Source organism: Giraffa tippelskirchi, chromosome 7, assembly GCF_054371585.1.
Source record: "Giraffa tippelskirchi isolate mGirTip1 chromosome 7, T2T-mGirTip1v1.2.pri, whole genome shotgun sequence".
NCBI classification, from domain to species: Eukaryota; Metazoa; Chordata; class Mammalia; order Artiodactyla; family Giraffidae; genus Giraffa; species Giraffa tippelskirchi.
In genome coordinates this window covers 55,234,540-55,260,603 of record NC_137281.1, presented here as the reverse complement: position 1 = coordinate 55,260,603, position 26,064 = coordinate 55,234,540, and the positions used below count along the sequence as shown (strand labels likewise).

At 45.6% G+C, this 26,064-nt stretch overlaps 1 protein-coding gene and 1 long non-coding RNA gene across 30 annotated transcripts in view; one reads left to right on the top strand and one right to left on the bottom strand.

The window, feature by feature from the left end:
• Positions 1-26,064, top strand: part of WWOX (WW domain containing oxidoreductase) — a 918,690-nt gene that overhangs the window by 132,192 nt on the left and 760,434 nt on the right. Inside the window, exons 6-7 of one of the 29 annotated variants that reach the window (XM_081513880.1) lie at positions 21,866-21,978; positions 23,131-23,465. The exons of 23 other annotated variants lie outside the window; for them this stretch is intronic. In XM_081513880.1, the coding sequence (XP_081370006.1) occupies positions 21,866-21,978; positions 23,131-23,164 (147 nt within the window). In that variant the 3' untranslated portion in view covers positions 23,165-23,465. Of the gene's footprint in view, positions 1-19,811; positions 19,960-20,324; positions 20,635-21,865; positions 22,066-23,130; positions 23,466-26,064 lie in introns of those variants that run through there. 5 more of the 29 variants (XM_081513877.1, XM_081513878.1, XM_081513876.1 and 2 more) reach the window with 5 other exon arrangements.
• On the bottom strand, positions 6,965-13,868 carry LOC145514890 (uncharacterized). Its single transcript, XR_014060547.1, has 2 exons — positions 13,676-13,868; positions 6,965-10,227 (listed from the first exon to the last, which is right to left on the bottom strand). It is a non-coding gene; the product is annotated as an uncharacterized LOC145514890 (long non-coding RNA).

Sequence of the window (26,064 nt, the reverse complement as noted above, 5' to 3'; positions counted from 1 at the left end):
TGTAATTAAAAAGGAAGCTCAGATGAAACTTTAGGATGGACCATATAATTTAGCTAAGCTACTTTTCTTTTGATTCAGAAAGCTCCCGGGGTTATATTGCAGAAAGAGCGTTTGGTTGTGAAGAGTACAATGTCTCAAGAAGTATTACCAGAAGGAGATTTTTGAGACAAATTCCTGGAAACTTTTGAGTCATTTATGGATAGTGGAGAAATAGTTCTTCACTTCTAGGATAACACAGCTCTAATTCATTAGGAATTCATGATATGTTAATAGTGGGGTAGTCAACCTTCAGCTGGTGGGTCCATAAGTCAATCCTCACCCTGAATGTCTTGTTGATGGTGATGCTACTGCTGATAGTAACAACAGCTACCACTTATTTTAGCCTACTGGGTGCTGATGCTGATGCTGATGTGCTGGGTGCTCTACATTAATTCTCATGTATTTATTCTAGCATTACTTTGAGATGATCAGAATTGTCTGTTTCCCAGGGAAGGAAATTGAGGATTAGAAAAGTTATGATGTGTGCTGGTCACTCGGTTGTATCCGACTCTGCAACACCATGGGCTATAGCCCACCAAGCTCCTCTGTCCGTGGAATTCTCCAGGCAAGAATACTGGAGTTGGGTGCCGTTCCCTTCTCCAGGGAATCTTCCCAACCTAGGGGTCAAAGCCAGGTCTCCTGCATTGCAGGCGAATTCTTTACAGTCTGAGCCACCAGGGGAAACCCAAGAGAAATTATGATAACTGCTTAGAGTGTGAAGTGAGGTACGGGCTTCCCAGGTGGCACTAGTGGTAAAGAGTCCACCTGCCAATGCAGGACACATTACATACGTGGGTTGGATTCCTGGGTTGGGAAAATCCATAGAGTAGGAAATGGCAACCAACTCCAGTATTCTTGCCTGGAAAATTCCATGGACAGAGGAGCCTGGCGAGCTATAGTCCGTGGGGCCACAAGAAGCAAACAGGACTGATCACACACATAGCCATTGGTGCACTCCAGATCACTCTTTAGAAGTCAAAACGCCCTAAGAAGGAGGTGGACATCTTCAGTGTCACCAACGTCATTCCCAATACATCCATGTAGTGTTGAGAAAAGCATCATTTTGTCCTTTTGAACTCTTCTGTGCCTGCCTTTGGCCCATGCCTCTACCTTAGTGGTTCTTTCCTGGTCTCCCCGCCCACAGTCTAGGGCCCTGCTCCTGAACTGAAGGCAGCAACAGTGTCTGTGGAGTGCCCAGTCCTTTAGGGTCATGAAGGAGAATGGCTCAGGAATTTCCTGGCCACCTTCTTTGTTCTCGGACTGTTTGTTCCAGGGTCTGCACCCTCCATCAGCTCCAGTTCAGCTCTCCTCTGATTATTGGGTCTGTGCCTCTAGGCTGTCCACATTGTCACACTTGCTGAAATGCTTCAGTGTCTGTCTGCATTTTTGCAGCCAGATTTGTAGCTTTCCTTTTCCAAGTCTGGCTGGTGTAAAACTGCTACCTCCACTTCCTGCCCTGTTAATAATGCCTCCCAAGAGACTTGGCATCCCGTAATTGATGGCTGAGATGGGGGAGAAAGTGCTTCATCTTCAAAAGATGTTGTCACAACTATATGAAAGAAAGAGAATAAAGAGAAAGTTGCCTAAGTTCCACTCCCCTTATGCAGTGATTTCCCCCCCATTCTTAGTTTTGCCTTTTATTTCGCATTCAACTGCCGATGTATTTTGACATCCATAGTTGCAATCATTTGGCCTTCTAACTCCAGAAGAAAAATCTGTCATTTAAACTGCATGCCGTTGAATAAGGGGTACTGTGAAAGCTCCAACTCTCAGATCCCAGTTTGAGGGTACAGTTGTGATACCACACTTTTTCCAATATGTTGTGTGCAGTCCTGTGTTGAGTGTTATAGCAGTATAAGGCAGGGTCTTGTACAGTCATGTTTGTAGCTCCTCACGTGTGTCTGCACCAATTCTGATAATTTGCATTCAGAATTTGCCTGTGTAAGTTATATTTTAGATCAATAATGCAAATAGGAAGACCCAGTAGAGCCCACGGCCTCATCATATATGATTAGGCCTTTATGAAATCAAGAAATAGGGAGTATGCATCCTGCCTCCTCCTCTCTCTCCCCGTAAATTACAGACAGTACCAGCTATCTATAAGTGAGCTTGGAAGTGCTTTTTTATTGGTAGAGGGGTGTTTGTCTTCATTCCACAAATATATTTTGAGCATTTTACATACAGAGTATTCTGCTAGGTCCTGTTGGAAGATTCAAGACTACAGATGACCACCTTTTCTTTCAATGGGCCTGCAGTCTATTTGAGATGATCTTCTTGTCTATTTATTCAATAAATATTACTCAGAAACAACAATATGGCCACCCGTGGGCTAGATAATGATGTTCAAAGCTTATAATGGGCAGTTTCAGCCATGCACTTGGCTGTCTCTGGATATTACCCATGTCCCTAAGATGCTCAATCTCTTAGCCAATATGGCATTAAGAGGGTATCAGGCAATGAAAACATTAAGAGAGGGCCAGACAAGGGGGAAGGGACAGGAGAATGGGAGGTGATCATATTTTAGAATCAAAGATGGCCCCTGCCTAAGCCCCCACAGATGGTCTTGGATTGACAGCTCCTGGGTCTTCTGAGTAGCCAGAAGTGGGCCTTGGGCCTTCGGTGACAGGCCAGTCTGGGATGCGGGGAGATGACAGGCCAAGAGAAACATTCTTTGTAGATGCACTGCCCTGAAGATCATCCGTATGGGATTACATCTATGTGGTATAGATGCAGTTTCTGTAGGAGCCTCTTAGCATCGTTACGTGTATGTGGTATAGATGCAGTTTCTGTAGGAGCCTCTTAGCATCATTCTCTGAGGGCCTTTGGAATAAAAGACTCTCAGACAACGACTACAAACACCGTTGTGTAGCCCACTGCTCCCGGGCTCCTCCTGCTTTGGGCTTGTTCTGTCCCTCAGCCGTGTCTTCCTGACATTGGCGCTCCTTGGGTGTCGTCTTCCACCCCCTCACAAGCCAGCACTGCAGGGCTAACCTCCTGTCCCCTCGGTGACCTTGGACAAATCTCCTCCCAATCGCTTCAGTCAGTGCTTTGGTCTCCACTCAGAGTGGTCCAGCCCAAGTCATAGGGCCCTCTCTGAACCTGGCATGGTGGTCCCTTCTGATTGGTCCAGCCTGCATCACAGGTTCACCTCTTGATTCAGTAGGTGGGGTCGGGCTCCCCAGAAGTGCACCCGAAAGGAGCTGGGTTTGTGCAGGGGTGATGAGGGAGCTGTCAGAAGAAGGGGTGCCGACGCAGAGCAGGTAAAATCAGCAGATGTCCAGCATAGCCCTGTGGCAGTGAAACCCCTCCAGTGAGTGCTTCACGGCTCCAGCCCATTTACAGTGAGGTTTTCACCACTTTGCAGAGTCTGTGTGATACGGGCTTTAAACAAAGAGAGGAAAAGAAAGGACCACTGGCTCGTTCTGTTCTGCTCAAGCGTGGATCATAACTTTCAGTTTTATAATTACTGATGAGAATGCCTGAGCCAGGACTCCTGGAGATTTCTCTGCCACTTATCTCGAGTAAGTAAAAGGGACATCACTCCCCGACACCTCCAAGCAGGCCAGCTCCCAGGCTCTAGAGGACGCTCCCGTGGGGTGGACTGGGCCAGCCCCGGGCCTGGCAGGGAGGAAGCAGCCTTACTGATTCCATCCCTCAGAAACCCAGCCCTCCTGCCATCTCACGCCCTTCCCCCGATGCAGCAGGGAAGCACATGTTTGGTGGTGGTACCTTTCTGCCCTGAAGCGGTGAAAGGTGCATTTTTCTCTGCGTGGCTCGTGTCTGGCCATGCTGTCCTCCGTGTGGCTGTGAATACTCTGACGGAGGTCACTTCTGGGGTCTCCATCCTCCTGCAGTGACGTTTGACATGAGTTTGCTCGTCACCACGGAGGGCCCCAGGGACCACTGAGGAGAAGGTGGGTTACAGGCCTCAAGGCAACTCTTCTGGGACCAGCCTGAAAGGCTGTTTCGGGATTGAGAGATGACTTAGGGAGTTTTATTCTTATGCGTGTGGAGGCACTATGCCTTTCTGAGCCAGGCTCAGGACAGGACAGCCTTTGTTTTTCTTTTTCCTTCTCCCCACTGTGGCCCCCATCTTCTCAGTATGGGAAGGGGAGCTCCTGCGAATCTGTCGGGTCGACATGGATGGGGGCTGCGGTTCCAGGCCCGGTGCTGCTGCTGCGCTGCCCGCGACCCCCGGGTGCCATCGTGGCCACCTTCGCCCCGGGGCAGCAGAGGGAGGAGCCAGGACAGGGACCGTGTGCCCCGAAAGCCCACCAAATCCTTGCCGTCCGGCCTTCTACAGAAGGCCTGGGGCCCCTCCTGCAGCCTCCCCGTCTGCTTTCTGTTCTGTCCCTCTCCTGTTGCTTTTCTCTGCAGGCAGTAGAGCATATCTGTGGCTGGAAGGCTGTGTGGAAGCTGGAGTCCGGTCGGCTCCGTGTTGAGTGGCAGGGGCCTAGGCGTGGGCTCCTGGGTCTTTCGAAACTGGAGATTCCTCATCAGTCAGGTGGAAGTAATAGAGTGGCCACTGCCTGGGCGGTGTGAGGGTTCCCTGAGCTAGTGGAGCTGGGCTCCTTGCTGCCAGCATCACCTGACAAGCACTCGACAAGCACATTGTCCATCTCTTTGTGCGACTGTCTCTCTCTCTCTCTCTCTCTCACTCACACACACAGACACACATACAATTTCCTAATCGTATGTTTATCTAAGAAGGAAGAGAGAGTACTTTCATGTTGTTCTTTCTGCCTCATTTCAGTGTGGAATGCTTAATGTAGCCACTTGGAAATTAATTGCTTGTTTTGCTGTTAAATAATTAAGATCTTAATTAAAAAGAACTAACTCTCACTTTTCACTCCATTTTCTCCACTTGCACAATTTGGATATTTTATTTCGTAGCCCATTAGAATCGGAATGCGAGTGTTAGGTGTCTGATTTTCCCAACTTTTCCCAAACAAGAACCTGACAAGGGTGCCCCATCTCCATCCTGCTGGGGTGGAGTCGGCAGGGTCTCAGGGAAACTGAGCGCGTGGGGCTTGTATACCAAGCCCGTGGCGTTGAGCAGCCAACCGGCCAATGATGCTTTTTATTTTTATTTTTTCCAGAAACCTGCCCTGAAAGATCTCATTCTACTCACCTCAGCTGCTTTAAACCCACATGTAGTGACAGAAAGTGCTCTGGGGTTTTCATCTGTAAATTCCACTTTTCCTAATGGTGGGGCCAAGGCTGGGAATACCACGCAATCCATTTAACATGTGACTCTCTGAAATGAGGCAAAGGAACATACGGTATTCCTTTTATAAAAAAAAATCTGCCTTTCCCCCTGTTGGTAAGTGGTGCAAACTTGAGAAGGTATATATTTGAATTCCTTGGAATGAGTTTTGGAGTTATCAGCCTGGGGCGCTGTCACGGCCAAGCATGGTGTATGGCACCCAGAGGCAGCTGTGCCGAGATTTCGATGGATGCAGTGGGGAAGGGAGAACATGGATCCAGGACATCATAGGCTCCTGACTCATGTAGTCACTGTTGTTCTTGCGGTCGTTTTACACTTGGATGTTAGCTATAGCGTGACCTGGAGCCACACGGGGCGCCAGCAAGTGGAGCCAGAACCTCCTTCCAGACCCAGCTCGTTCCCAAGCTGCACACTCTTAGTCCACCATGTCCTTGGACTGGCTTATTGGTCAGATGGGTGGAAAGGTGGATGGTAAAAAAAATGCATCCTTGACAAGCTTCCCCAAATGGGCCAGGTAGGAATCAACTGAAAAAGTAACTTGCCCATATTACAGTTTTGTGTAAGATCTTTAATGGTTCATGTTGACTGTTTGCTATTAGATTTTTTTTCAATTAGAAAAGAGATGCTTGTTTGAACATTAAACTTCCCCCCTTTTACCCCCCCCCTCAACCCCACTGCCTGCCCCCAGGTACCCTTGGTTAGTAGTTTATGTGTTCTTGCACACCCTTCTTCACATTAACATATGTAACACACATGTGTAAGGCTTTTTTCACTTTTCCTAAAGTAAGTGGGTTTTTGCTTTAGCATCCCTAGGTTGAATACGATACCTACCTTCCAGGCCAGTAAACATACTTATTCTTTTTAATAGCTGTGTAATATTCCACTATTTCTCGAGCAGCAGGTTCAGCCTGCTTACAGGATGTGTGTCCACATGGAAGGAAGAACTTCATCATATCATTCAAGAAAAAACATAGTTTCTTGATTTCGATTAAGAAGTTTACCTCAGATGTAACTTGAAGCTGCAAGATGCATCATAGGTGGAACTTTTTAATGTCACAGGTGGGCTGGGCCTGATTATCTTTGAACAGTGCACTGTGAAACCTGTTAGATGGAGTGGTGGAAAGGGACACTCAGCTGGAAACTGGGATCTTGTGTTACTCCCAGGCCCGTGAGTAGCCGCCGCGCACACGTCAGGCACTCCGATCTGACTCTGCCCATGTTAACACAGTGAGTTATAAGACAGAGAGAAAGCTAGACGTTAGCCACTGATTTAACAAACTAGTGACTTGGAGATCAGCACTCTCGTGTTGCCATCCTCATCAAAGGCCCCATCTTTACATCTTTATCTAAAATTTATTAGTCGGCTTCAGACCTGTTTGCCAGCTCACTAATGGAAGCCTTTTGAATCAATTTGCTCCTGTAATTTAAACAGTGTTTCAATGTATATTGTCGAAGCAGAAAGGAGTTGTAAGCTCCCAGCCAGTGGAATTAATTATTTATTATTCTTTTCATAAATACTTTCTGAGGCCAACATAACTGAAAAGTGCTTAGGCTGTTTAAAAAAAAAGCTAAAGGAAGCAGACACTGTGTTTTCCACTGGCTAATTTGAAAAATGTCACCATATTAGTTTTCATTTACATCTGTCAAGAAACATTTATATCTACACGCAGGAATTTTTTTTCCCTCCCTTTCACCAGATTTTTTTTTTTTTTTTTTGTGGAGTATGCATTTAATTCCCATTTACAAATTAGTTTCTGTTTTTAACTAAAGGCACCTTTTCGACAGAAATGATGCATGTGATTGTCATAGATCTAACTTTTCGTCTCAGTGGGGTTCAATTTGAAGCCACAAAATTGCCAACTGTTGTTGTTTTTCAATGGACATTTAAAAAATGATAAGCCTGCTTGATTAGTTCATAGAAAGAATCTTCAGATTTAGGTAACGTTAGCTTTGGTGTTTCCTCCGATCATTGTTGGGACGCAGCTCTGGAGTGACAGGGCCTCCCCTGGCTTTGCAGGGCTTGGGAGCAACTTTTGTTCTGGATTGTCTCTCCCAGGAAATGTTGAAATGTGGCGATCCTGTCTCCCATACGAGCAGAGGGGCAGGGTTGTTTTATTGTGCAGGACAGAGTTGAGACAGGTTTGTTTGCTGAAGGATTTGGAGTCCTAGGCTCATTGGTCCTCAGCCGTGACCCCAGGCCGCTCTGGACACAGCATCCACCTGGCCTGCTCCCCTCAGCCCCATGGGCTTGCTACTGGCAGTGATGGGAGCTGATGAAGATACGTGCTTCATGCTGTTGGCAATGCTTACGTGAGCAAATATTTTGTATCTGAGCTGGAGTCATATCTACTGGTGGCCTCCATGAAACTTGGCAGGTAACCCCTTAGCTTACAAATAGGGTGAAGTCTTAGGCATTTCACAGTTTGAAAGTCACCACCGAATAACTGTGATTAGAAAGAGCTGGGTATGAACAAACTATGGCCTGCGGGCTAAATCCATCCCACAGCCTGTTATTTATTTCCTTTTTTCAAAAAAAAAATCTTTTTTGTGACCCAAGAAAACACAGAAAGCAAAGAAATCTGTGTGACAGAGACCCTGTGAAGCCCCAGAGACCAAAGTGTTTACTCTGTGGCCCTATACAGATTCAGAGTAAGCTAGTCATGCAGCACTGGCTCCACAGCAGGTACAGTATTCGTATCAGCACACACTTGATTCTCACTAACCGTGTGCATCTTACGCACATTAGTGCTGTTCACCCTTAAGGCTGCCCTGTGAGGTGAGGACTCCCAACAGCTATCCTTCAATAAAATAATAATAATTTCAAAAGGAAGCAAAGAGAGACTGGCTAACTGATGTAGGTTCACACAGTGGGTGCCAGTGGTGGAGGCAGGGCTGGAACCCAGGCTGCCAGGTCCCGAGGCTTGTGTTCTTAACCCTCTGCTGCCCTGCTAGGAATGGTGATAGACAGTCCAGACCTTCAAGTTCTGCCTCTGCACCTGCTAGGCACCCTCCCCTGCACCTGTTAGGCACCCTCCCCTGCCTTGTGGGCCTCAGAGGGGGCTCTAACTTTTGCAGAAGCAAAGATGGAGACCCTTTCAGTTTTGAAGTCTTTACCCAGAGCTGTGTCACTATTAGCACTGGTCATGAAATTCCAACCCAAGCCCGTCTGGCCCCAAAACCAGGTTTCTTTTCCTATGAACTTCTCTGTTGAACGCAGTCTTATTTTGGCCTGTTTTCAAAAGTGACTAGCTGTGCTATTTTACAGTTTTCTTAAATGAATACTGGGTGTGAGTTGTACATCATTCCCTTTCAGTTGCTGGGCCTGAGTATTTTGGGGGCATTTGTCTGGGTACTTTGGCTGCTCCGAGGATGGTGTATCTGCCGAAATGGGGCATAAAAGCCAACCAGGGAAGAATCTGAAAGTTCTGCGTCCTTCTCAGTCAATCACGAAAGAGCAGGAACTGAGACAGAGTGGGACCTGTTTTCCTCAGAAACTCAAAGAGATCCACTTTCAAATTCCTCGTTTCTGTTTGTGTAAAACAGTTGCTCTGAAAGACCTCATCGTCTTAACAATTCTGTCAGTCTGCAGTGGTTTTCATCATTTTTGGTTTAATTTGTGGAAATCCATTATCAAATGAAGATGGTCAGATTTATTTTATGGAGCTCCAGAAGTATATCAAGACCAGCGACTAATTACTTTAAACTCTATTTTCAGGGCAACTGTGAACAGGTCTGTGGATGCTCTTTTGTCATCTTGAGTCCTATTTTTTAAAGAAATTTATGTTGGTGATTTCGTATGTTATCTCATCCACAGATGGTCTTCTTGTCCACCTGACTTTCAAATCTGTTTTGTCCTGGGAATTTCGCTTAGGTCGAAGGAATGAGCGTGTGTCCCTCTTCAGAGGAAATCACAAGCCCATGTAAACACACTCTTGCTTCCATCGTCTCATTCACTGAAACATGAGCCAGGATCTGCTGAAGTTTCACATTGTTAGATGCTGCAAGCGTGCCCGTGTGTGTCAGCTTCTTGGGTTGTTGCAGCATTTGAATATCATCGGCAGTCTCAAGATCCCGGGAACCAATCCTGAGATTTTTAGAGCTCACAGTTCTCCAAAATCTAGATTTAGGCAAGGAATCCACAGAGCAATTCAAATAAATGTCCCCGTTGTTTTCTTTCTAGGGTGATAGGAGCCTCATGGTTGTTCACCCCAGTGAGGAGCCGCCTTTGGGGTGGGAGGTTGTCTCTTGTGCTTGGGTTTATCTTTATTTCTTGGTCATCACAGAGCTTAGTCTTCGCAGCAGTGAACACAGTCACATGAGACTCTGGCTGAAGAGGAGAGGGTGGGAGGTGTGGGAAGCACCTAGTGGTTAGCTGTACTTACAGGTTAGTCACACAAGGAGAGGCGAAGCATTTTGGCACTGTTTACACAATCCGGAGAGCATGGAGGAATTTAGTTAGCTCACCCTGCCCGTGTGGCTTTATTTTTTGAGGGATTGCATTGTGTACATCTGAGTCAGGCAGGGTGACTTTCTAATCCAGGCTATGCACAACTTTCCAGCCAAGAGACCATAGGTCAGTCAGTGAACCTTTTGAAGCCACATGTAGCTCACCTGTAAAAGTGAGGGTGTTGCAGTCTATTTCTGCATAACAAATTATCCCCAAACTTTGAAGCTTAGGGCAATAACCGTGTTCCATTTTGGCTTGTGATTTTCATGAATTAGGCATTCCAGCGGGGCTCAGCTGGGTGATTCTTCTGCTGTGTGTGGCGTCAGCTGAGGTCACTCGGTGGTTCTCTGCTGATGAACGAGCTGGATCGGCTGGTCCAGGGTGGTCATCCATATGCCTGGCACCTTTCCAGGGTGACAGTTGCCCAGAGTACTGACACATGACCTTTCCAACTTGGCGGTTTTGTATAGGTGGGCTTCTTATGTCATAGCTCAGGGATCCCAGAGAAAGTATTCTGAAAGACAGGAAACAGAAGCTGCCAGTTTCTTAAGGCCTGGGTCTAGAAACAGACGTCGGCCTCACTTCCATGGTCAAAGCCATCACAAAGCCCACTGGATTCGTGGGGGGTGGACATGTGCCCCATTTTCTGATAGTGGAAGTGTTGAAGAATTTGTGGCCATCCTTAAAATGCCACAGTGGGTAATAATAGAATCGACCTCATTTCCTACAGGATGAGTCCAGACTTTCTGAAAATTGAATGAGGTGATCATGTAAAGCACCATTGAGTCCCAAACTTCTTAGCCTCCAACTCTTCCTTGAGTTGGTCCCAGTCTTGTTTTCTGACCTCCTTCCCCCTATAGTTGTACCTCCTGAGTCTCCCCAGAGGGATCAGTGCGTGGGGGTGGTGTGGAATTCAGAATGAGCCACTTTGTTCATTGTCCAACTCTGCTCAGAAGTATGTTTCACATAAGCCTGACCTTCACTGTGCCAGGCAGAGAACAGCATGTAATCGGAGAGCTCATTCGTTCAATAAACATTTATTACATCCAAGCCACGGGGAGCCGTAGGAGGAATTTAGAGCAGGGTCGTGAAATTATCAGACTCGCCTTTTAGGAGGCCATTCTGGCACCTCCATGAGAAAGGAGCGTGGGCTACCTGCTGGGAGAGGATTTCAGCCACCCAGGCAAGAAATGATGAGTTTCTGAACAGATGTGTTAGCAGTAAATACTAGGAGGAGGCAGTTGTGACAGAGGATAAGGAGGTGAAACCAATAAGATTCGGTCAACAGTGGTAGTGGAGTGAGGGGATGATAGGTATGGTCCATGAAAAGGAAGGATGAAGGGTTAAGCTGCTTGGACGTGGTGGTACCATCCATGGAGATGGGGTCTGGGAGGAGGAGTGATGAGGTCGAAGATGGAATGTCTGCTACAGCCTTACTGAGTTAAAGGCTCCTATGGGTTAAACCATTGGGAGTGATCCATTGGTATCGGATTTACATCTCACACTCAGGGGTTTGGGCGGGATGGAATTTGACCTGTCATGGTTATTGTATTGGCAGATTGGGACTGAAGAACCCAACATCTGGCAGGTCATCTGCTTGCCGTGAAAAATCGCTTAGTTGTTTTCAAACTACAAACCAATCTATGCCTAAACGCCAAACAAACCCTCCTTGTATTATGCCCAGTGTGTAGTGTTAGTCACTCAGCTGTGTCTGACTCTCTGTGACCACACGGACTGTAGCCCGCCAGGCTCCTCTGTCCATGGAATTCTCCAGGCAAGAATAATGGAGTGGGTTGCCATGCCTTCCTTCAGGGGATCTTCCCGACCCAGGGATTGAACCCCAGTCTCATTGCAGGTGTATTCTTTACTGTCTGAGCCACCAGGGAGACCCATTAAACCGTGTATTTCAGCTAAACTGGAATTGCATCTTCATCTCCATAGACACTTCTAGCTTCCATTCCTTTCCTGCTGTCCTTTCTGCTCAAAACACACTTCCTGTTTTCACTCACCATTCTCCAGTCTCTTCTTATCTAACTCCTACCCGTACGTTGAAACCTGTTGCATTTCTCAATTGTAACTGCCAAGAGTTCTTGCCACTGTGTCCTACTTTCCAAACACTTTTTTTTCTGTCTGTCTTTGAGCATTTATCACTTTAAAAATTTTAATCGTAGTATTTTCTGAACTCCTCTCAATTCCCCTGCTGTTTTATAAACTCCCTTGCAGTCGGCATTCATGTGGGCTTCCCCACTTTTCTTTACATTTAGTGACTCATGCGGGAATATGAGGCCAGAGCTCAGGAAACACCGAGCTGTGCAGAGTTCATGCCTCCCTTGAGCTCTCTCTCCTGTGCACCAGTGAACCCAGTCGGGTTTTGGCAGGAGAAGAGCTCTCTCTGTCTAGGTGGACCCGCTGATGCTCTGCATTGCTGGTCAGAGGATGAACACTGAGCCCGTGTCCCTCAGAGACAAGGGGTTGATATGATTCTAGCTTATTCCTCTGTTTTGGCTTCAGGCTTTGTGTTGTTCCTGGATTGCTGGCCATGCTTAGTCACACCCTGGAATTGAACTGCCGAGCCACCTCTCAGCCCATTTACCTCCCTTCTTCTTGTTTAAGCTGCTCTTTGCTGTCTTTTGAGGCTGGGGCTCCTGGGACCACCTTAGTGGTTCTGCTCTGGACCGAGCCCCACTTTGGGTGTTCCTTTCAGGAAAGACAAAGAAACACAAAAATCCCTTGTCCCTTAATGCCTGTTGGGTCCCCAGGCAGCCCTGCATGGAGGAACACCGAGTCTTTACTGGTTGATTAAAGGTAGAACTCTCAACAGTGTCCTGATAGCGTTTGCTCTCTCTTGGCAAGTTTTTGGTTTTATTAGTTTCCCAAACTTCCGGTTCATCCATTGAGAGTCAGGATGTGAATCCGTTCAGTGCAGCAACCAGCGAGGGTCTGCCCTGAGCCGGCCCTTCCCTGGGCGTGGGCAGAGCAGCCTTCTCTGAGGAGCCCAGAGCGTTAAACCTGACATGATTGTAGACACGGTGGAATCCCGCCTGTAGACATGTTTTCTTTGGCGCACACACACTTTCTCTTTTTGCAGTGGAGCAAGTTCCCTTAAACTCTTGATTGTTGGTTTTCTCTGAAATAACCGGATGATCTGGCAGCATTGGCCCCATGTCTCGGTGACTCTTGGGGGTGGGCGGTGGGGTTTCCTGAGGTCGGCTCCCTCCTAGTGTCTCTTTTTTCACATGTGGCCCTCTCTCCTCACTCATGTCACCTGGCTGGTCCATACCCATCACCTGCAGCCTCTGGCTTTGTTGAGTGGGCCTCTTGGGCCGAAGTGGGAAGGAGGGGTATCACAGAGGCTCCACTGCTCCTCCAAGGCCGAGCGATTCCGTCATGTGGACAGAGGTGGACTTGGCATCCTGGTTGCAGGAATAGCCCAGGCGAAAGCACAGAGTTAGCATCAAACCAGCACGGTATGCTCCCGGTCATACCGAAGTTCCTCATGCACCTGGTTCTCCTCTCTTTGGAAGGTGGAAGAGTAGAGCTTGGAGGGATCAACAGGGTCGTCCCTACTGGCTGATTCTGGAATCTTCCCCATGGTGATTGTCCCCGAAGACCACATTTTCAGCTCCAGAGAAAAGCCAGTATAAAAGGCATTCATCCCAAGGGTTTGCCCTCTGTGCGTGTGTGCTCAGTCACCCAGTTGTGTCCGACTCTTTATGACCCCATGGACTGCAGGCCACCAGGCTCCTCTGTCCACGGGATTTCCCAGGCAAGAATACTGGAGTGGGCTACCATTTCCTTTTTCAGGGGGACCTTCCTGACCCAGGGATCAAACCTATGTCTCCCGCATCTCCTGTAGCACCAGGCAGATTCTTTACCACTGAGCCACCCGGGAAGCCTGGTTTGTCCTCTGAAGGCCCTGAAGTGGGTGTAGGAGGCAGCTGAAGCAACGTCAGTACACTCACCCCGTGAATGCTGAGGAGTGGCTGCAGGTGGGAAGGCGGGGGTCTGGAGCCAGAGGAAGCCCTTTGTTTGGCTCTGCCTCTCACCAGTTGTTAGGCTCTAGGGAGTTAATTAAGTTAGTTCGTCCAGGCCTCGGTTTCCCCATTTGTAGGGTGGAGTCATAATGAGAGGATTAGAACCCGCTCAGTGCCTTCTGAAGGGTGCTCACCCAGCGACTGGCCTTGATTGTGTAATGCATTCTAGAAGGATGGGCAAGCGTGATTTCACCCTAGCAGCAGCCCAGCCATTCCCACTCACCCTAATGGCTGTGAGCATCCAGCGGGACTTCAGGAAGCAAGTTGGTTAAGAACCGTACGTAACTGAATTAACAAACTCGGGCTCTGCTGCCAGAGTTCGAATCATGGGTCGAATATCAGAAGCCGTGACCTCCCCGTGCTTGGACACCCACTCTGTGGTGACAGGCTGCCTTCCGCCAATGACAAATAAAATCAGGTCCTTTACACCCTCACCTGGTTGTGCGGTGAGGGGCGGGGGCAAGGATATTTACCATCTGAAAGTTAGGGGGGCCCTTAGGAACTGGCCCACTCCTCCTCGGTCACCATTTTTTCCTCGCGTCTCTGAACCCTCATTAATTTTTCACAGGCTCGTGATGGATAGTTTTTATTTATTCACGTCTGAGGTTCTGTTGTGTGAAAAGGACTCATTTTATAACATTACATATTCATGGCTTGGGATAGATGGGATCAGGAACTTATTATTAATGTGTCACTGTGGGAAACTTACTCGAGTTCACCAGCGAACCTTGTTAAATTCGGTGTGGTCAGCAGACATGGGGAAGTTTGGGATACGTTCTCTGAACAGAGGGCAGAGAGCTTGCTGAGGCTGTCCCCCGACTCCGTGAAACAAGTTTAAATCTTATTTAAATCTTTTGAAATAGTAATTGGGAGGAAGGAAAAAGAAAAAAAAAGCAGGAGGAAGGCAAAGATGAAGTCTTGTTGAATAGCCTCGTTTCCCAAGCATCCTGTGGATTGCATACCAGCTTTGTTGGCGCAAACTCTTTACTGGAAGGTGACCGGAAGACTCTTGTCACCTTTCCTGCTGCCATTTCTGGCCTTCTCCCCTGGAGGCAGGTCGCAGTTTTCTCCACTTATGCATTCACCCTCCTGACCCCCTCCACTCCTACCCCCACCCCTGGATTCTGGGGGAACTTCTCCTTTTGGAGCTCCTACTGACATCACCGAATTCCTCGCCCTGGACCAACAGAGTCCTTATTAACATAGCATCTTGTAAACCGAAGCCAGGGGAGAGGGCTCAGTGGGGAAGCTGGCCCAATATGCTTCAGCCTGAAGCTCATAAGAGGAAAGCATATGCTGTGTTCAATTCACTGCAAAGACACGCGCTGGTGTCTGTTAGGGACAGGATGCAGATTTGGCAAGGTTTGGGGTGGTGGGCTGTTCCGCGTTTGCCAGTTTGGCTTAACTGTGTCATGGCCAGCAGCCACTGCTGTCAAACAGGCTCCCCCAAGTGAGAAGAAACACAAAGTAAATGCATGAAAAGGATACATTTTTTTAAAGGATACATTTTTTTTGAAGGATACATTTTGAAATTCTGCACTTCAGGCATCTGACTCGTGCCTAGGATACAAAGAATTTCATGGTGCCTGCTTTGCCATGCATCATGGGCATTTTCCAGCAGAGAATTTGTTCCCGATAACCTTGTTCTCCAAAGGGGTTAAAAAAAACCAAACAGTGAAATCCTTTTGATAACCAAAGCAATTAGCTTTTGAAGTTGATGGTGGGGTGTCAGCGGCCTGAGTGGGGGACAAAGGAATGAAATATTCTTTCAAAGGCCTCCTCCAACGACGTTTCCATAATGCAAAACATTTGTTTCTCGCCGGGATCCCATTGGCGATTGGCTGGTATTATATTGCCATTTATATTGGAAAGGCAGGCAGTGTGAAAACCCTAGTCTATTAAGAGTTTGTGAGTGTGTGCATGTGTACACAGTGAAATAATATCTAGTGTAATATGAAGTGACAGTCAAAATTACAGCTTTTCTCTCGCCACAAGGGTACTTCTTTGCCAAGTATAGTAATATTGTTGTAGCAGTGTTCAAGGCTGTCAGCAATTCTGGCTTACTCTGCCGAGAGTCATAAGAGTGTGTGGAAGGAAGGAGCTTCCTGTCAGGGGAAATACTATAATTTTGATATATATTTGTTGGTGCCAAACTGCAATTAAATAGGAGGTGTTGGAAGAAGGTTTTATTTAACCAGCTTGAATTTGTTAATTAATTAGCAGAACCATGCATTTGGAGTGTGTCAAGAAGTGGGTCCGTGTTGTTCCTGTAACTTGGTTTCACACCACTGTTTTGTTTGTTTGTTTGCTTGTGTGTCTCTTCAAGAAAACAAAACAGAATTACCACCCCCACTCCCCAAATTGGGCAGAATGAAATGTTTTCAAGCACCAAAGGAAGGGAAAAATAAAGCACCTTGAATGGTCTTACCTATTATATCTTCTTTTGGGAAGCATTTCCTTGGTCTGTTAATGTTTGGCTTTCTACCTTGATGGCCTGACAGACATGTAGTATTTGGAGCAATGTCTGTTACAGGCGGACCTCATTTTATTTCCCTTCACTTTATTGTGTTTCACAGACTCTGGGTCTTTTACAAATTGAAGGTTTGTGGCAGCGCTGCGTAGAGCAGACCTGTCTGTGCCGTTTTGCCAACAGCACTTCCTCACATTGTGTCTCTATGTCATATTTTGGTAATTTCTGCAATATTCCAGACTACTCCGTTATCATTTGTTATGGTGACCTGTGATCAGTGATCTTGGATGCTACTTTTGCAAAAAAATTAGGACCCATTGAAGGCTCAGATGATGGTTAGCACTGTTAAGCAATAAAGCATTTTTCATTTTTTTTTTGTTTTTTTAACTTTTAAATTTTATAGTGGAGTATGGTTGATTAACAGTGTTGTGATAGTTTCGAGTATATAGCAGAATGATTCACTGATACATATACATGTTATCTTATTTTTTTTTCAAATTCATTTCCCATTTAGGTTGTTACATAGTGTTGATCAGAGTTTCCTGTGTTACACAGTAGGTCCTTGTTGGTTATCCATTTTATTCTTTTGAAACTTTTTATTTTGTTTTGAGGTATAGCCAGTAAACAATGTTGTGATAGTTCTAGGTGAACAGCGAAGGGAATCAACCATACATATACATAGGCATGATGCCATTGCACCTTTAATAGGCTACAGTGTAGTGTCAACATAACTTTCATATGAACTGGGAAACCAGAAAATTCGTGTGACTCGCCATATTGTGATACTTGCTTTATTGTGGTGGTCTGGAACCAGACTTGGCCAGATCTCCAAGTTATGCTTGTGGATGGTTTAACTTGTACCGCAATTAGTGTGTGGTTACGTTGCAGTACTTTTCAGGTGACTAAAGGAAAAATGGTTGTCTTGCACTGTGTGTGCATGTGTGTGTTAAATTGCTTGTAAAGCACCAGGCCATCTCTTTAGTTTTCTATGAGAGATGCTAGGTGCCACTGGAATAGTGACAAGTTTCTTGGCAGCAGCTCCTTCCCTTCTTAAAAAGGAATGAGGATATCACCCTAGTTCCCAGTAAACTACTATTCAGATGAAAAACACTTTCTCTTTTGAATAAGTAGAAACACCACAGAAGACTGAAATAGCGACAATATATTAGAAACTCCAAGGCAGTTATGTGTGAAGAAATAAAGAACAGAAAGATGGTGTTGTTTTAACAAGGTGGATTTAAGAGTCTCGAAAAAGCAGTGTGTGTGTATGTCTGTTGGGGGGTAGGGGTGGTTTCTTCTCATACTGAGCATTTTGCAAATTAAGTGAGTTTCATTCTCCTATAATATATGAATCCAATAACGTTTTATATGATCATAAAAATCTGTCTACTTTCGTCTCCATTTTTTTATAAAAAAAGAAATATTCCTAAAGTATATTACAGAAAATAATTAATAAGCAACCTTTCATAGTTATTTTCTGAGGTTAATTTTTACCCTAAGAAATCAATTTCAATTTCTTCAGTTTGAAAAACTCATTTTTGACTCAGTGTTTCCGAAAAAGCGAATGAGTTAAAATGTGAAATGGGAGCCCTCAGTCCCTAAAGAAAATGCCTTTGCTGGTGGCCGTGATTCATCCGGAGCCGTCTTGCCCATTCATACCTCATGCCAAGAGAATGTATGGAAAATGTGATAGTGCTGTTAGAATCCAGTGTGGGAGACGGGTTACAGTAAGGACCCAGAGTCGCCTTCAGAGTCAATGCCCATGAGTCTTCACAGAACAAAGTAGTTTGTCCCTTTTTTACTTTTATCTTTTTATTTTTTGCTGACCTTCCCGCTCGCCCAGCCTGAGCTCGGGCGTCAGGGGGGCAGCAGAGGCACAGTTCATCTGTTTTCAGGATGCCTGCTCCCCGGGTCCCAAGACGGAGCTGAGTGTGCAGGGAACAGGGGAGAGAAATTTAAACCTGGAGCTATCTCCTGATGGAAAGCAGGAAACCTGAAACGAGGGGAGAGAGTCCAGTTCCCCTCCTTGTGATCTCCTGTGAAAGTCATCAGGATCTCTCTGACCTCGCCAGGCACCTGCGCTTCGCAAGTAGGCCCGGCCGTAGTGTCCCGGCTCACCGCCGCAGGCCCCCCGCTGCTAGAGCAGCACTTGGGCAGGGGTGGGATTTCCTCTCAAATTAAATATGTTCTTCAGGTACATGGGGAAAAAAAAGTGTCTTTCCCACGTTTAATCTACTTTTTCTTTCAGTGCTTGGCTCAAAACCTCCCGTACATCGGAATGATTAATGCTATATGTTTTGTGTCCTTTAACACTTTGTTCAACACTTTCGGGCATTCAGCAAAGAATGTACAAATTCCAGGGGTCAGGTGAGAGAAACAACCCACCTGGATAGCCACTTTTTCTCTTTAGGATCTCAGCACATAAGCACGGGAGAGGCACACAGGTTTGTGTGACGAGCTAAGGATAGACTCCTCAGGTAATTCATCAGGAGGTGTCTGTTGCCCATGGAAAAGCCCTAATGCAAACTACCGTTAAGCTGAAACGGTCATCGTTGGTTCTTGAGATGCAGGGGTCAGCAAGCTTTCTCTGCACTAGGATAGAGAATACATATTTTTGGTGCTGAGGCTGGATGGTGTCTGACCCAAGTACTCAGCTCAGACAAGAGGGAGCCCAGTGGCTATGGCTGTTGCGCCAGTAAAACTTTATCTGTGAATGCTGGAATCTGAATTCCACGTGATTTTTCATGTGTCACAAAGTATTCTTTCTTGCTCCACAACCTAAGAAAGGTGAAGCATTTTTAGACCCTGGGATGTACCATGGCAGAGGTTCAGATTTGGCCCTGTGGTCATACTTTGCCAACCCAGGATTTAGAGTCTGGCTTTTTCCAGAGCTCACATATGTCATCAGGCCCCCATCTTTATCTAAACCCTTGGTTTTGATCATCTTTTATTTGTTGGGTGTCAAGGTGGCCATTGAGAGATCAACAGCATCCCAATGACCTGGGCACCAAGAAACTGGTTACCCCACCCAACATGGTCCCTAGACAGAAGCCCCAGGCAGAACTTGATTGGCCTGCCTTGAGGCTGACAGTATCCTTGTAAGTGATGACCCAGCGAACAGGGTTCTTGGGTCAAGGCTGGAATCGTGTGGAGTCACAGAGGCCCAGGTCCCCAATGGAAAAGCGCACTCAGGAGCGCCCTGGGGATGCATCCTGGAGAGAGAAAGCTGTAGCTTCCACTGTCCCATCTGATCCTTTTACGGCCTGGCGTTGTAATTGTAATTTTAGACACAAGGAAGAAATCCTTTCTGGATGGAAGTTCAAAAGGGAGTGTGGTGCGTGCTGCCTCATCACTGCCTAGCTAGCTCCTAGTCGATTGCCCTGCAGAAGTTGTGTTCTATTTCCATCTCCTTGACACCTGGCCTGCAGTTCTTCTGTTCCCTGGCAGCAGAGCCTGAGTCAAATTGCTCGTTCCAGTGGTGTGGGGGGTGGGGGTTGTGCTTTCAGGAGGGGAGTGGGGAGAGGGGTCCAGGGCTGGGCAAACATTGTAGGAGGGTGCGGCCATTTTCCGCCTGTCTGCCCTTACCTCCCCCAGGGGCTCTGGAGTGTGACTGGTGCCTCAGAGTGGATCCTGCTTGACACGGGAGCCTGGCTGGCTGGCGGTCAGTGCTTAGCCAGCATCAGCCAGCGAAGGGGGCAGTGGGAGTGCAGCTCCCAGGCGAGGCAGAAAAGGGTGTCAGCCTGTGAGTTCTCAGCCAGCACTCAAAGCCCTGGGCCTGCCTGCTCAGTAAAGGGACCCGGGGCGAGGAGGGACCCCTGCATCATGCCCGTCAGCTCCAGAGCATCCTCTCTGGCGCTCCCCTCCTGGCAGGAAAAAGCACGCAGGCCTCGAAACCTGCTGCAGGCAGGGCTTGTCCCTGAACCTGACTGCACTGAGTGCCAGCCATCAAACTGACTTGACCCTCCCTGCCCTTGGCCCTGTACCTGCCTTTTCACTTTGTAGCCCCTGTAACTCGACAGAGGGATCCTCCAGTAACTTTTGTTTAGCGAAACTCATGGCTTTTCGGGATGCTGTGCTAATGTCTTCCGTTTTTAATTGCATAAATAGATTACACACAGCTGGACAGGTTGCTTCCTTGCTGGCCCTGCTGTTTCAGATTGAACACGGATACAGTTTTCTTGAACTCACCGAGAATGCACGCGGTACTTTATTCCTGTGTCCCGTGGTCTTCTTCCTTTAGAAAACGTTATTTGCTTGGACGTTTCGGAAGCACTTTTTTAAGATACTGAAAACTTGAAGAAAGAAAGGAAAGGGGAAATCTTTCCCCTCCCCCAAACAATGGCTACATTGTGACAACAGTGGGTTGAGCTAAATTCAGCGACGTCAAAGGAAGAGCAATAAAAGCAGATGGATTGTTCTCTAAGCTTCACTTTATTGGATATTGTAATTGACATATAGTTGTCATTTATAATCATCTGTCCATTCCTGTGAGTTGGGAGCAGTAAAGTTAATTGTGGCAGCTCATTTGCATTAATCTCACCTCTGAAGGGTACAGTAACCCATTAATACCATGTCATGATGAATTATCACAAATAACATTGAACGTATTGATTAACGATCTCTGAGATTTGTATCTCGTTAAAACATTTTGTTAGCTCTTTAAACTTTTAAGCCAACAACCATCACATGTAGGAGGGGTTTGGCGATCATCTGAGAGGTGGGGCTGGGAGGTGGTGTACACTGCAGGGTCACTGGTTTAAGGAGTTGGCTCACTCAGTTCCCATTAGATTTTTTTTTTTTTTTTCCTACCAGAAGCCAAATACATTTTCTCGGTACGTTCCTCCTACTTTTCACCAGATGATGGTTTCTTCAAAACTTCTACTCTGCTTGTGAAGTGGCTTTGATTCTCCCCTGAAATGATTTTAATAAGATTATTTTTTAAGTTATCCTTCCAACACCCTAAATGGTGGCCTTCAGAATCTTTTACCCACCTAGATCTGCCTGCTATTTGGAAATAAACATTTTTTTTTTCTTCATTACATCAAAATTTCACAACTTATACAGCCATACCTTGGATATGTGACAGGCTTGGTTCCAGACCACTGCAATAAATCAAACAACAAAGTTTTTGGTTTCCCAGTCCATAGAAAAGTTCTCTTCATACTGTAGTCTACCAAGTGTGCAAAAGTGTTATGTCTTTAAAATATATATATATTTTAATTAAAAAATAACTTTATTATAAAACATGCTAGCCATCATCCAAGCTTTTAGCCAGCTGTTAGTAGTAACATCAAAGAATGTTGATGACAGGTCACCATAATACAATGATAATGAAAAAGCTTGAAATGTTGTGAGAATTAACAGAATGTGGCCAGAGGTACTAAGTGAGAAACTGCTGTTGGGAAGACGGCACCAATACACTCACTCAATGCAGAGCTGCCACAAACCTGCAGTTGGTAAAAGAAATGCAGTATCTTTGAAGCACAGTGAAGCAAAGCCCAATAAAACGACTCGTGCCTGTGTGTTAACACATGTTAACATAAACATAGGCATGAATTGCTTGAAATATTGTCATTTAAAATATCACTCACTAACCCTTTGTTGGATAAAAGCGTCTTCCTCTTCTTCTGGGTGCTCTTGTTCATCAGGTGACTGCAGAAGACTTCGTCTTCTCTGTGTTGCTGCACAGAATGAACCCGCACACAGGACCATCAGAGAAGGCATCATGTCAGCCACACAGAACACGTGGACATGATAACATGTTAGTTCTCTGCCACAAAGCCCTGTCTGTGCAGGATTTCCCGGTAAAAGTTTAACTTCAGTGGACACAGTCAAGAGAAAGGTTGGCGTGAGTAGAGTTGCAAAGCCTCATTCATCAGAGCTCTTTATAAAAGAGTTGTAAAAGTAATGTAGTATCTGAGCTCTCCAACTTGTGTGTGTCTTCCACTTACATTTAGTACTTGGTCTGTTTTCCCAACATTAAGTATCGAACACACGGCCAATACTAGGACCAGTCTCTTCAGAGGAAGGGCAACTGAGCTGCCTGAAATAAAGATGCCTGAGATGACCTCATTACTGCTTGGCTAGCTTGTGTGGTCTTAAGCCCGGAGGGCGATTCTGGAAAGGGGCAGAGTGCATGTACTTCTGCTTATCTGCTAAGACCTCCATCCCTGGGTCTGTGACTCCCCATTGAGGGAAAGATCGCGACCCCCATGTCTTTCCAGAAGCCAGCTCCTAGAAGGCAGGAGTGATGGCTGAGCCCCCAGAAGCTTTCTGACAGCTAGGAAAAGTCAGAAGCACACGGGCTGAGCGCTGGTGGGGAAGATGGCTGCAGGTATGAATTGTTTGTACCTTTAGCTGGCAGGTGAGGGCAGTGGTACCACCCTGACTTCCTCTCGGATGCTCGCTTTTATGGAGGGGTCTTAAAACCACAAGCGGACCATGTGTGCAGCCGGCTTAGCGCCTGAATCACCAAAGACAGAGTGGGTTGCTTCCTTGTAAGAGCCACTTTCCTTTCCGCTCTTTGTCAGGCCTGTAATATTCTTCACCCACTGAGTATTTAATATGGGTGTTTTCAAATCAAAGAACAGGCTTTTTGTATCCCAGGATAGTATCTTGTAAAGCCAGCCTCTTTATTACTTCACCGGTTTAAGGCTTTATTACTTGCGATCTAAAGCAGGCTGGTGAATTATGCATGTCGGGGCTCCCCGCCCCACCTCCACCTTTTGGGGGTTCCAGAAAGGACAAGGGGATCTCAACATGCATTCCTTTCCATCCATGGTATTAATCCTTATTCGTTTTAAAAATCTGCTAACGGAAATATTTCCATTGAGCTCATTAATCAATTGTGATTTTCATTCCCTTGTTTTGTAAAAGCTGTTGCAATAAATACTTTTTTTTTTTTTTTCACAAGGCGAAAATCCAAGAGATGGATGCAGCCAGCGTAATTAATTGCACCCAGTTACAGGAGATCAGCAAGTTTGTGGGATTCACATGCTGCTATACCATATGGTTGCCCAGTAGGCGAAAAATTTGATTAATGTTTTGAAGTAGATTTTTTTCAGCAAATATTACAGCCCCAGATGAGGTGTTCTTTTCTTCTTTTTTTTCCCTTTAACTTGCTAGTATTGTTACACTTAGCTGAAGGAACCAACCCTCTGATTTAAAGCTTAATAATATTGGGATCCAGTGAAAACTTAACATGCAATAAAAATTACAGTCTGCCTGCCTCTTGCGGGTACAGAAAAATAATGCATTATGTCTTTGTTTGTAATTAAGTAAAATGTGAAAGTTGGAGTCTAGAATTTGATTTTTTTTTCCCTAAAAAGAAACATAACTTTTTTTCCCAAGTGGTACAGTTTTGGTATGATTTATAAACAGAACACTTTGGTAGACTTCTAAAACTAAAAGAAAACAGCAAAACAAAGCAAAAAGAGTTAGTGAACAGTTTCTTATAAATTGCATTCTCCATACCAATTAGATGGTCATGAATTTAACTATGAGTGGCATAGAAAAGTTTAAGCTATCTCTGCTGTTATCCTAAGGTGTATCAGTTTAATAACCAGTCAAGATATTCATAGTTAATTTCTCCTTTATTTAAAAAAGTCTCCTTTAGATTTTTGCATAAATTTATAGTCTCCCTGGTGGCTTGGATGGTAAAGAATCTGCTTGCAATACAGGAGACCTAGGTTTGATCCCTGAGTTAGGAAGATTCTGCTGGAGAAGGGAATGGCAACCCACTCCAGTATTCTTGCCTGGGAAATCTCATGGACAGAGGAGCCTGGAGGGCTGCAGTTCATGGGTCACAAAGAGTCAGACACAACTAAGCGATTAACACTACACACACAGTCTCCTTAACTTTTTTAAAACTATAAAGTAGAAAGTTGATTTTGTCTTAAGGTTCCTCGTCAGGCTGGACACCCATCCTCGTATGACACTCTCCTGCTGGAGTCCCCCTCCAACTGCTCTGTCCAGTCACCGGGAGAGAGTCAGCACTTTGGTAACAAGACAGGGTACGGTAGGTCTGACCTTGGCATTCAGAAAAACAGCTTGGAGTTTTGCAAACATGTAGAAACTGATGATGGACTCTGAGGAAAACAGAATAAATGAAATTTCTCCACTTTGATGAATGTGGCCTGATGCTTCATTCAGTTGAGTTTTTCTGTTTTTATTTTCTCTTGAGACTTAATTTCTAATTGCCGAAGCATCATATGACTCTGCTTAAATTTAGATGTCTATTAATATGAACTCCTAGCTCAAGTGGTTACAGCATGGTCTTTAGCCAGGCATCAGACTATTTCTGAGTGCTCTGAGTCTTGGCCAATAGAAAATTCTGTTTTTCTTGTTAGTTTTTGGTTGTACTATGTGGCATGTGGGATCCCTAGTTCCTTGACCAGGGATTGAAACTGTGGACCCTGCAGCTAATGTGCAGGAGTCTTAACGCCTGGACCACCAGGGGAGTCCGAAAATCCTCTTGAGTCACGAACAATGTCCATAACTTTGACTGCACCACCGCCCCCACTCCCCTGCTCCCACCACCGCTGGTCTAGAGAGGTCCTTAGTTCAAAAGGAACCGTGTTATCAGAATCCAGCAAAACAACACTATATGCTGTCACCTCTTAGCTGTCACACGATTATTGCTCTCTTTCTCTGCTCTGTGTCTAAAGCATCCAGGGGCTCTAAGTGTGGTCTGTTTTCTGATGGCATGATGAGGGGTCAGGGGAAAGGCAGCAACCAGGCCAAGAGGACCGTGTCCTCTGATTTTGATTTACCAAGTCAAATCTTTGAGCAAAGTGTTTAGACTGTTTTTGATAATTACATGGCACCAAGCTTCTAATTTCTTTTTTTTGGCGGGGGGTGGGGGGGTTGGGGCAGGGAAAGAAATTAGCTGAGTAGTAGTTATCCACAAAGACATGTAAAGAAATCTTACCATGATGTCATATTAGAAAAAAACCAACTCCGTGGAGAGTAGTATAGCCCGTCTTTCTCCTCAGTTTGAGCTGAAGCTGTTTCTTTCATTTTCATTACAGCATCTGGTAGAGATTCTTATAGTAAGGCAGTTTCCAAGACACCATTTAAGAATGTGTTTCTCTCAGACCCAAGTAACTTTTTGTCAAATTTCGTCAACTTTTGTAATTTCATCACTCCTAGCAAATATGTTTTAACTGTGCAGTTTAAGCAGTGAGTTTTGACTTCGTGTGGTCCCCTCCAAATAGAGCCTGGGTTTTTAAAAATAAGGAAATAGTTTTTAATTTTTATTTAATACAGCAGGTGAAACACAAACAATATATGGTCAGTTGGCAGGAGACAGTATATTGAATTATTTATGAGTTTACCTGTTTTTTTTTTTTTTTAAGCAGCACATACATATAGGAAATTCATTAGATAAAAGGACAGATAATTCAGGGAAACGCTGGTGTGTTTGAGAGACTCCAATGAGAGGGAGCAGTGTCTATGGTACTACGGTAACCTGAGCTCTATTCCCAGCAGTTCGATCCAGGTCGGTCTGATTGTTGTTGTGGTCGTCATTTTAATAAAATACATTTGGAAAGAACAAGCCTCTTCACAGTGCAGTTTTTTTTTTTTTTCCCCCAAAGGAGAAGAATGTATTTCTGGTCCATCTTTCGTTAGTAATGCATACTAACACCTGACGACATTACCAGAACAATTATCCTGACCCTTTCTGTCCTAGGGGAGCCCAGTACATTTGCAGCATCTCTCTTCACATCTGCAAATTTTACTTCCCTGGATGGAATCCTTTGGAGAGAGACCATTCCCAGAGTATCAGTTCCCTTCAATGAAATTTCCTTTGTTTGAACTAACCCCCTGGGATCAGAATTTACAGGTC